Raw genomic sequence first — 12,635 nt, 5'->3', positions numbered from 1 at the left:
TCTATTTCTGGATTCCTTTTCTTTATTGTGGTATTAGGATGTTTATGTCAACAGAGAAGGCAGTGATAAACATGAATGACTAAGTCGGACATAGTGGCATGTGCCTTTAATCCCAGCACTTGAGAGACTGAGGCAGGGGGATTAGAAGTTTGAGCCCGGTTTGACCTACATAGTAAGACCCTGTCTCAAAAACTTTTAGTTTTCCTTCTCCTAGCAGTTCCTAAATGAGAGGACTATATGAGTCAAATATAGCTGTAGAGAATATCCTTCAAACAATCAGTAAACTGGTCATGCATTCTCAGACAAAGGAATTTCCATTCAACTTCTCATTTTAAAAGGAAGGTCTTGGGACTAGATGAATTTTTATTTCCTGTCTGAAAATTTCCATGAAGCCAAGGTTTGATGAGTCCTAACACCTCATCAGCTCTGAGACAGGCATTGCAAAGAACACCTGAGATGTACACAGTCCAAACGGTTACCTTCCTGTGATTGACAGTGCCCCCTAGAGAAGGGCATTGGCACACTTGTGTTTAGTGCCCTGGTGTAGAGTGCTTGAGACACAGCCCGAGCGTCCAGGGCAGTGAAGGGTTAAGGGATACCGATTACTTCTGGAACTCACAGGACCATTGGTACACAGTTCCCACAGAATGGACAGGAAACCCTGGCTGATGTGAAGTATCCTGAGCTACTATGGTACAGGGAACAATGCTCACGTAGGAACTCACTTTCCTGGAGATGGGAACCTATGCCTAACTTACTGTTCCAAACCCTGTCAGGGCTCAACATGATGTCTGAGCTCAGCAAGTCATTCATGGTTGCTTTCCTGTTGTGCCTGGGTGAGGAGAGATGTTGAGCCTAAACTAAAATCAGAAGTCAGTGAGAGGAGTCTCAAATCTGGGGAGGCCTTTTTTATTCCTTTTTTCCCAAAAGATTATGGCTAGTAATTCTTGAAAATTAGAAACATATATAATATTTATATTTCAACTGTATTTTTAAAATGATAAGGCCCACTTCTGTACACTGTGAACTTTTTTAAGCAATAATTAAATATCTATCTTTTTAGACTGTTCCAGAAGATGAGAAGATTGGCAGTAAATGGATCAATATTTGTTAGATGGTCAGATGCATGAGTTTGTCTACAGAACTAGTCTTTTTTTTTTTTTCAATTTTTGCATTGCTTATTATATGTATAGGTTAAATCAGATATAATATATACTTCCAGGTAAGACTTACATATGAAAAGTATATTTTCATTGTGTTACAAAGCAGATGTCTTACCTTCACATTTGTTTCTTTGTATTGAGCACGATCCTTGCCTCCAAACTGGGAAGGATAGAGGGAGGAGAAATATAATCAGTGGCTGTCAACTCAAGTATGTTTTTATATAGCCAGGAAGAAAAGGTTGTAAAGATAAATTCGCGTTCTTACAACTTATTGTCTCTTGTATATTTTTCCTCAGAGTAGAGGAGCATAGCTCTGTTTAAAACACAAAAGGCATATGACTTTAAGTTAACATTTAATCTGCAGTTTTCACACCCTGCTTCCTTTGCGTTGTTCATTGGAACACATCCTTCAAAGCAGATCAGATCGCTTATTATTGCTTTCGTGTTTCTCTTGCTTGACAGACACTAAAAGCTTTCCTGTTTCTTGTCCCCAGAGAATCTGCCAGCGTGAACTGGGACTTCACAAAGGTGACGTTGTCTGACGAGGGCTTCTATGACTGCATCGCTGTGAGCAGTGCAGGGACGGGACGGGCACAGACGTTCTTTGATGTATCAGGTAAGTGCCACCTGCCTGTGCCTGTACCTATGGAAATGAGATGCTGGTAGACTGAGTTTGTACACTTCGCCTCGTGATCATTTTGACCGTCTAGCTATCTACTTTACTACACTGAGAACTCCAACATTGGTCACCCCACACCCAGCCTTTGTGTCTTTCCCTGGGCCAGTTTCCCCCTCTCCTTATAAAAATTATTCTAATTTTTCTCTCCTGGCCCTCCCTCTAGGGTTCTCCCTACACCGGATCTTCCTCTGCCCATTCCCCTCTGTATCCCCTCTTCCATCCAGTTCCTCTGTCACTTTTTAAAGGACTTGATGCCTTACTTCATGAGCTCTAAGAGGACAATAATAATAAGACAATGTGCACGCTATGGATGACTGAGCAATGTTTGAGGTACATGCACAGTGCTTAGAAGGCAGCTTGGAACGTACAAGTACCTGATAGATAATTATTACTATTTTACCATTTAAGGTTTTATTTTTACTCTGGTGGTTGTATCTCTATATGTAGGTACCCACAGAGAAATGTTTCTTATTTTCATGTATGATAATCACAGTAGATTTATGAATAGTCTCTGATCTCCAAATTGAAGACCATGATAAATCAAAAACAAATTGTCTCCAAACACAGAGCCTTATTGGACAGACTATAGTATAAAGAAGGTCCAATGTGATACCTGTCATTTTGCATTCAGACAGTAAATTACTGTGAGTAGATTGGAGGCAGAGTACATTAATATTTTATAGGATAAGATACATTCGTAGAAATATTGTCCTTTAATTTCCCAGAATAACTGGGGAAGGAGCCTGGGGTATGCATGCAAAGATCAGGTTCAAACCACCGACTCAGCATACAGTTATAATTTTTGGATATTTTTATTGGGTATTTTATGTATTTACATTTTAAATGTTATCCCCTTTCCCGGTTTCCCCTCTGGAACCCTCCATCCCATCCCCTCTCCCCCTGCTTCTATGAGAGTGCCCCCCAAACCACCCACCTACCCACCTACCCACTCCTACCTCCCCACTCTGGCATTCCCCTAAACTGGGACATCAAGCCTTTACAGGACCAAGGGCCTCTTCTCCCATTGATGCCTGACAAGGCCATCTTCTGCTACATATGCAGCTGGAGCCATGTGTACTCTTTGGGTGGTGGTTTAGCCCTGGGAGCTTGGGGCGGGGGTGGGGAGGAGGGTCTGGTTGGTTGATATTGTTATTCTTCCTATGACATTCAAACCTCTTCAGGTCCTTCAGTCCTTTCTCTAACTTTTTATATACTGGGGATTGAATCCAGGGTCTCACAAAGGCAAGCACTAAGCAATCACTTTGCCCCTGAGCTAAATACAGTGCACAGAAAACTTCATTTTCACTGAAATATTCTATGCCTGCCTTATGTTATTCTGTACTTGACAGTCTCCTGGTATCCTAGTCTGACCTTCTCATGTTATGGCTGCTGAAGCTGAACAGTGCCTGTGTTTGCTTTCAGTATGCATTTTCCTGAGATAATTTAAGACCAAAGAAATGTTTTAATTAGATGATGGTTTTGAATCCTAGGATTTGTTGTGTCCAAGAAAGAACTTGGAAAGAGAGGCATGTAAATCAGGCAGGCGTGTTCTTTCAGTGAAACTATTTGTATTCTCTTCTTCTTAGGAAAATAAAGATTGTCTGCTGAAATAAGTTAAGTGAGTTGACATACATCACAAACTATTTATTTTTTCATCTCCAGAAATTATGAAAAGCCCTGGAATTGTGTCAACATTCCTCAGCTTCTGGGAAAGTAAGCACTCGAGCACTTGAGTGTTCTTCCCAGCACTGTTAATTAGGAGAAAGGACAGGCGGGAGAGAGGCTGCAGCAAGTTGTTTCAGGCATCTTGTTAAGTTACTGGGAGATGCTAGTAAGACTTACAGAGTTGGATCTGTGGTGCCAGTAGCTTCCTCTCATCCCTGTTGCACATTCTCTATCTGTATTCCTCTGTGCCAGCCAACAGTGGCATAACTGGGGAAGCTGGCTCTTTGACAAGTTGGTTTCCAGGAATTCTTTCCTTTAGTCAGCCATGAAAGAAGTCAGAAAGCATCAATGTTATAGCAATGGATGTCAGAGCAGGAGTAGCAGACAAGGGCTCCTTGGGGTTTGAAAGAGTGGGCACTTCTTTCGTTCCAAGTTTAGAATACATGCTGCAGAGGCAAGCTCAAGTGGGCATTCTTCGAAGGGTAGCTATTTGCTTAGCACAGTAGCCACTAACCACTATCTACTTCTCAATTTTCCTTTGCCCAGGGTAAGGTCCCAGCTCAGCAACCATAATGTCATTGTGTATCCAACACTTGGGATCAAGGGCTGATTTACTACCCAGCTGGGTCTCATATTTTTATAAAATATTAGGAAGTGAGCATTCTAGAAGAGTGATATTCTTGTCACAATACTTGTTATTGTAAAGTCAAAGAACATTTGATAGACAGCTGAAGAAAAGCTAAACTTCTATTGATATGTTTCCTCATCTTTTTTTTTAACCACTGTGGTAGTTGACATGTTCAAGAATTTTGAGTTCTTGTTGTAATGTTGGTTATTGATTGTATTCAACAAAAGATGGGTATTTAAGTTTGCATCTTTAATACAAAATGGGTATTAGAAAGAATTTGTCAATTATAAATAGATCTGGCAATGAGAAAACCACACAAGTGTCCTGAACATTCTTTTCCAGTGATACTTGAAGTTAAGCTGAATAGTATCACAGTTTCTCTTAACTTTCTGTATCGAGATTTTATCAATACAAAACCATACACTTACCAAAATTCTGGGTTTAAGTAAAATTCTAAACATTGATCCTGTCAAGGCATGCCAGTGGAAAGAAATATTTATTGGAAACATTTATTTATTTTGTTTATATGTCTGTTTTGCTGTTGTGTCTCTCTGTGAATCATATTACATGTTTAGGACTCGTGGATTTCAGACTAGGGTATCGGATACCATGGAACTGGAGTTATAAGTGATTTTGAACCGTTATGTTTGGGTGGTAGGAACCAAATCCACGTCCTCTGTAATAGCAACAAGTATTCTTCATATTGAACCCTCTCTCTGGCCCCAGAAAAAGAAAATCTTAAGACAATAGGGTATGCTTTTAGACTAGTGATTCCTAACCTACCTAATGTTCTAATCCTTTAATACAGTTCTTTAAGTTGTGATGACCCCAACCAAACAATTATTTTGTTGCTAGTTCATAACTATAATTTTGCTGTTAATATTGTAATGTAAATATGTTTGGAGATAGACTGTTGCCAAAGGCATTGCAACCCACAGGTTGAGAACTGCTCTTTTAGAACAAGGGAGGACTTGGAAACAACCTGATAACATATCACTTCGAGCCATATCTATCATCCTGGTGGATGCTGTGTTCTTCAAAAGACTCAGTATCCATCCTTTCATTTAAACAACCATAAATGCTTCTTTCATCCAAACAAATGAAAAACCTTCTTCGTTCCGTTTTTCTAAATCCTTCCAGTTATATCCTTTGGCCAAGTCAATTTGACTCTCATGTATATAACCTAGAGATCTCAATTTGGTATGGACAAGTACATTGCCTTCTAAAGTATCATGTAACTAGATGATAATTTGGGGGGTGTCTCATTGGCATAGGCATTAGTCAATACTTTCTGTTATATATGGAAACATCTCGACAGATATTTCAATACACATTTATATATGCAGAGATTTTTAGGCCACATGTGTAAGCAAGCAAAGTCGATTGTAGGTTTATTGATTTGAGTCTTCTGATTTTGCAGAGCCTCCTCCGATCATCCAAGTGCCTAATAATGTAACAGTCACTCCCGGAGAAGGAGCAGTTTTGGCATGTCTTGTCATCAGTGCCGTGGATTATAATCTAACCTGGCAGAGGAGTGGCAGAGATATCCGACTAGCAGACTCAGCAAGAATTAGGACCTTGGCCAACCTCTCACTGGAGCTGAGGAGTGTGAAAATTGGTGATGCTGGGGAGTACCGCTGTGTGGTTTCCAGTGAAGGGGGATCAGCAGCAGCTTCAGTTTTCCTCACAGTCCAAGGTACAGTGCTTCTAGCAACTTCTGGCCAATGGTGTTCTTCCACCTTCCCTCTTCCATATTTCTCCTTACAAGTGTGCTGGGTCAGAGTTACAGCATCTATGAAAACAGTTGTCTTTGGATGAAAGAATGCTTGGGATGTTCAGTTGCTTAAAAGGGACTAAACTGGAAACTAAAGTATCTTCAAATAGGTGGCTTTACTGAAATCGAAACTTGACCTGGTAGTTGCAGATGTCCATTTTGAGACAATATATAAATTGTCTCTGGATGTTTTGATGTTTTCAGGTTCTCTAGTCTACTATGTGGATGTCAGACAAGATCAGGTATGCTCAGGGTGGTATGTTCCCTGATTGAATTTCATACAATCATACCTGATTGTTTTCATAATTGTCTCCAAGGATTTGATCTTCATTTAAATGTTATATATCCACATATGTGACTAATTTAAATTTTTACTTTAAAAATACATTTAATACATTTTACTAATGTATTTTTTTTTTAATTTTTTTACTTGAAGTGACCGAAGTGGTAGCAATCACTAGCTGAACCTATTTCTACCTATTTTATTTAGGATTTTAATTTATTTATCTCTCACACATTTTGACCCCAGCTTTCCCTACCTCTAGTCCTCCTATTCTCCCCTACCTCCCTTCTCCTCCATATCTATCTGTCCCATCTTGTGCCAGAAAAGAGAAGGTCTCTCAGGGACATTAGCCAAACACAGCACAAGGTACAATAAGAGCCTTCCAGTCTGGACCAATGCCCTGAGCAGACTTTGGCCGCAAACTCTGCAGCCAGTCCCATAACACCCAGAGGGAGATCCACTCCCAGGTGTTCTAACACAACCAGGTCCACAGGATCCCAGGATCTTGGTTACATCAGGATCTCAGAGTCCCAGAGGCAGCTTGACTCCCAGGAGCTCTGACATACCCAGGATCTCAGGATCACAGAATCACAGGATCACAGAGACAGCTGAACTCTGAGGAGTTCGGACATAACCAGGATTACAGGAAGGATAGGCTCCAGTCAGATATAGCAAGGGCAGGTAGCACTAGAGATAATCAGATGGTAGGAGGCAACTATAAGAACATAAGCAACACAAACCAAAGTTACTTGGCATCATCAGAACCCAATTCTCCCAACCATAGCAAGTCCTGGATATGCCATCACACTGGAAAAGCAAGACTGGTATCTAAACTCACTTCTCATGATGATGATAGAGGACTTTAAGAAGGGCATAAATAACTCCCTTAAAGAAATACAGGAGAACACAGGTAAACAGCTAGAAGCCCTTAAACAGGAAACACAAAAATCCCTTAAAGAATTACAGGAAAACACAATCAAACAGGCAAAGGAAATGAACAGAACCATCCAGGATCTAAAAATATAAATAGAAACAGTAAAGAAATCACAAAGGAATCAACCCTGGAGTTAGAAAACCTAGGAAAAAGACCAGGAGTCATAGATGCAACAGAATAGAGATAGAAGAGAGAATCCCAGGGGCAGAAGCTATCATAGAAAACATTGCCATAACAGTCAAAGAAAATGCAAAAAGGTAAAAAGCTCCTAACCCAAAACATCCAGGGAATTCAGGATACAATGAGAAGACCAAACCTAAGGATAATAGGTAAAGAAGAGAGTGAAGATTGCCAACTTAAAGGGCCGGTAAATATCTTCAACAAAATTATAGAAGAAAACTTCTTCCCTAACCTAAAGAAAGAGATGGCCACAAACATACAAGAGGCCTACAGAACTCCAAATAGACTGGATCAGAAAAGAAATTCCTCCTGTCACATAATAATCAAAACACCAAATGCACTAAACAAAGAATATTAAAAGCAGTAAGGGAAAAAGGACAAGTACCATATAAAGGCAGACCTATCAGAATTACACAGACCTCTCACCAGAGTCTATGAAAGCTAGATCCTGTGCAGATGTCATATAGACCCTAAGATAACACAAATGCCAGCCCAGGCTACTATACCCAGCAAAACTCTCAATTAGCATAGATGGAGAAACCAAGATATTGCATGAGAAAAGCAAATTTTACACAATATCTTTCCACAAATCCAGTCCTACAAAGGATAATAGATGGAAAATGCCAACATAAGGAGGGAAATTACACCCTAGAAAAAGCAAGAAAGTAATCTTTCAACAAACCCAAAGGAAGATAGCCACACAAACATAACTCCACCTCTAACAACAAAAATAACAGGAAGTGACAATCACTTTTCCTTAGTATCTCTTAAGATCAATGGACTCAATTCCCCAATAAAAGACAGACTAACACACTGCATACATAAACAGGACCCAGAATTTTGCTGCACAGGAAACACACCTCAGTGACAAAGACAGACACTACCTCAGAGTGAAAGGTTGGAAAACAATTTCCCAAGCAAATGGTCCCAAGAAACAAGCTGGAGTAGCCATTCCAATATCGAATAAAATCAACTTTCAACCAGAAGTTATCAATAAAGATAAGGAGGGACACTTCATACTGGTCAAAGGAAAAATCTACCAAAATGAACTCTCAATTCTGAACATCTATGCTCCAAAGGCAAGGATACCCACATTCATAAAAGAAACTTTACTAAAGCTCAAAGCACATATTGCAATCCATACAATAATAGTGGGAGACTTCAACACCCCACTCTCAGTAATTGACAGATCATGGAAACAGAAACCAAACAGAGGCACAGTGAAACTAACAGAAGTTATGAAACAAATGGATTTAACAAATATTTATAGACGATTTCATCTAAAGCAAAGGAATATACTTTCTTCTCAACACCTCATGGTTAGCTTCTCCAAAGCTGATCATATATTTGGTCACAAAAAGACCTCAACAGATACAAGACTGAAATAATCCCATGCACCCTATCAAATTACCACAGACCAAGGCTGGTCTTCAATAGCAACAAAAACTATGGAAAGCACACATACACATGGAAACTGAATAAAGTTCTACTCAATGATAACTTGGTCAAAGAAGAAATGAAGAAATAAATTAAAGATGTTTTAGAATTTAGTGAAAATGAAGACACATCAAACCAAAACTTATGGGACACAATGAAAGCAGTGGTAAGTTGAAAGCTCATATGTCTAAGTGCCTCCAAAAAGAAAAAGAGAGCTTACACTAGCAGCTAGATAGCACGCCTGAAAGCTCTAGAACAAAAAGAAGCAAATACATGCAAGAGGAGTAGACAGCAGGAAATACTCAAACTCAGGGCTGAAATTAACCAAATAGAAACAAAAAGAACTATACAAAGAATTAACCAAACCAGGAGCAGGTTCTTTGAGAAAATTAACAAGATAGATAGACCCTTAGCCAGACTAACCAAAGGGCACAGAGACAATACCCAAATTAATAAAATCAGAAATGAAAAAGGAGACATAACAACGAAAGAAAAGATACAGTATGACCAAGGCTGGATGAAGAAACCCAGTAGGTGGAAAAGTGTCTCGAGCAAACTGAAGTGTCAGAGACAGCCTCACTCCCACTGTTAGGAATCCCAAACACACACACACACACACACACACACACCACACACACACACACACACAAAACAAAACACCAGGCCAACAACAACTATAAGATATAAGCAGGGGGCCTTGTGCAGATCCAAATTCTGGTAGAGCTCAAACAAGTGAATTTTAATTGAGCATTTTCATACATACATATATATGTACCTACATACATATATATATATCTCCTTATGTTTTGTTCCTATTTTCCCCACAGTACTCTCTCTGTGCCCTTTCTCCCTTTTGCAGTTCTTTCTATCCTAAATTGATTTCCAGCCCTTTCATGACATATGTGTTCCATTACCCTTCCTCCCTTCCTCCTCTCTTTCCATCTCTTTTTCCCTTTCATAGGGCCTCCCTCTCTCTGTCTCTGTCTCTCTCTGTCTCTGTCTCTCTCTCTCTAATCTTATGTCAGAGAAAACATATAGCATATGTTCTCCAATTTGGCTAATTTTGCTTTGCTATGATAGTCTCTGCTCTATCCATTTTCCTGTAAATGTCAGACTCTAAGTTTCTTTATAGGAGAAAACATTCCATTGAGTTGATGGACTACTTATTTTTAAATCCATTCATCTTCACACAACCCCCAAGCTGGGAACGTTTCTTGGCTATTGTGAAGAACACAGCTCTTAGCATGGGTATGTAAGAATATTAGTGCCATGTTCAGTGGAAAACTCTTTGGTCACATGACCAGTGTACCTAGATTACAGGGTAGTTCTATTTTTAGTTTCTTGAGGAACCCACCTACTGATTTTCTTAGTGGCTCTAGAAACTTTAAAACCCACAAGAATTTCTTTTTCTCCATGTCCTAAATTCCTTCTGTTGTAGATGGTTTTCTTGATGAGAGCCATGTTGACTAGGGTGAGCCAGTGTCTCAGGGTACTTTCTATTTTCATTTTCCCGATAGCTAAAGATGTTTAAAACTTTCTCCACATACTTATTTACTGTATATAATTGTTCCTTTTAGAATCTCCAATTCAGCAGACCATTGTTAGTTGGCTGCTTTTTGTATTTAATTTTGATGTTCTTTATAGATGCTTGATATTAATCCCTTAGTTGATATCTTATTAGAAAAAACATCCCTCCCATTCGGTAGCCTGATAATTTCTCCTGATGTACTTAAGGTTTCCATTTATATGGGAATCTCATCTATTTGTCAGTTCTTAGAATTGTTTTCTGTACTATTGGGGTCCTCTTCAGAAACTTCACATCCATGATTGTATTTTGAAATTTTTCTCCAGCATTTTCTTTTTGTCTTTTCTTTTCTTTTTTTTAAGTTTTATTTTATTATTATACATAAGTACACTGTAGCTGTACTTATGTATAATAATACAGCTTATGTATAATAAGGCACGCCAGAAGAGGGCATCAGATCTCATTATGGGTGGTTGTGAGCCACCATATGGTTGCTGGGATTTGAACTCATGAATCCACTTTGAGATAATTTTTGTAAAGTTTGAAAAATATAGTTTCATTATTTTACACGTGGATATCCAGGTTTTCCAGCATATTCGTTGGTTGTCTTTTTCTAACTATGTGCTCTTACAGTTTTGTCAAAGATTACATGAAGGCCATAGCTGTGAGTGTCCTTTTCTGGGTTCACTAGTCTACTCATTGTCTGCTAGGACCATGGTGCTTTTGTTACCATGGTTCTATAGAGCAGTTTGAAATCAAGTATTATGATGTTCTCAGTATTGTTCTGCACAATATTGCTTTGACTATTTGTGTTCTTTTATGCTTATATGTGAACCTTAGGGTTGCTTTTTCTAGTGGTATGAATGTTAATGAAATTTGAACTTATATATTCAATTTATACATTGAATATATAAATCATTTCCAGTAACAATAATTTTCAAGATATTAGTATTGCTGTTTCATGAATAGGCTTTTCCATGTTCTGGGATCTTTCTTAATACACATTAATAAAAGTACTAACGTATAATAATAAAAGTAAAATACACAGACACATAAAGGAAGAAAACACAGACGGAGGTATGAATTATTGCTTGAGGGGCTTCTCTGAGGGTTTTTGAAAAATGGCGACCTCAGACATGGACACTTCCTTTCTATTTTAAATGTAGTGCTGAGCTTGTATTGGACAAACGTTCAGTGTCAGGACTGTCCTCCCTTTAGGACCATGTCTTCTTTGCCAACCTGAGACTTCTGCTCACCACTCTCTGCTTTGCACTTTCTGGGCTGGCCAGGCTCTGCCACCATCTAAGCTTCTCCAGTTTCTACCTCTTGGGGTGACCAATGGAGGAAATCTTCCAAGAGCATTCTGAGTGGAGAAAGATACCCAACTGTGGAGACCAGTACATGTCAGCCAGTCTCAGCATTACTCACCCTCCTGGAGAGATGTGGCTGTGGACAGCAAGCAGTCTCCTGGAGCCTTGGAGGTTTTGAATGCTGCATGAGTGATTGACAGGTGGCTTCTGAGGTCAGTTCAGCTTTTGCCTTCTGTCCCAGAGCTCTCACAGCCTAGTTATTCTTAGTTGTTCGGGTCTGTAATGAGGTGGGACTAACTTTCTCTGGATTCACTTCCCTGCATGTGCTAAGTTCTGTGTCGCCTGCATTTTAATGCTGTCAATGGCCCACTTTCACACTGGTCTATCACTGGTTCTGAGGGTTGGCACCCATTTGGGGTCTGTAGCATGTTGAATTAAGGCATCCTGACTTGTGACTGACTGTTCCTTGTTCTCAGGCCCACAGTGTAGCTCAGTTTAAAACAAAAGTGAACCACTGCCCTTTAAACTTATGAAGAACTCTACTAGTCCATATTTTGTATGAATGCATATGTATGCAGTGGCACATATGTGTGTAGGCATATGAGTTCATGCATTTATACATGCATGTATAGGACACACAACCCTGGATTTCATTATGTACTTTCTGTCAGCATTGATTGATTTGATTGATTGATTGATTGATTGATTGATTGAAGCAAGCCAGAGTCTCTCAGTAGCCTTGATTCACCAAGTTTGACTGGCTGCCCAGTGAGCCTTGGGTATCTTCCTTTCTCCACTTTCCCAATGCTGGCATTATAAGCCCAATCCACCAAGCCTGACTTTTTTAACGTTGACGCTAGAGACCAAGCTCAGCTGCTCAGAGTTGAAAAATAAGTACTGTGCTGACTGAACTATCTCCCAGACCTCTACTAATATATTGTAAATACAGCTTATGGTAATTATAATATTGGTGAAATTTTGTTACAGCTTGTTCAGATATGTTTTAATGTTATTTTTCACTGCTATATACAAACTCACATGAAAATACACACACATA

General features: G+C 39.3%; 1 protein-coding gene across 2 annotated transcripts in view; it reads left to right on the top strand.

Moving 5' to 3' along the window:
- The window catches only part of Hmcn1 (hemicentin 1), a 427,483-nt gene that overhangs the window by 187,556 nt on the left and 227,292 nt on the right, over positions 1-12,635 (top strand). For both annotated transcript variants that reach the window (XM_029475879.1, XM_021160385.2), the window contains exons 10-11: positions 1,658-1,779; positions 5,556-5,831. In XM_029475879.1, coding sequence (XP_029331739.1) covers positions 1,658-1,779; positions 5,556-5,831 — 398 coding nt within the window. The remainder of the gene's footprint in view (positions 1-1,657; positions 1,780-5,555; positions 5,832-12,635) is intronic.

This window comes from Mus caroli, chromosome 1 (genome assembly GCF_900094665.2).
Source record: "Mus caroli chromosome 1, CAROLI_EIJ_v1.1, whole genome shotgun sequence".
NCBI classification, from domain to species: domain Eukaryota; kingdom Metazoa; phylum Chordata; class Mammalia; order Rodentia; family Muridae; genus Mus; species Mus caroli.
Note: the sequence above shows the minus strand (reverse complement) of the source record. Positions and strands in the feature narration are given on the sequence as shown.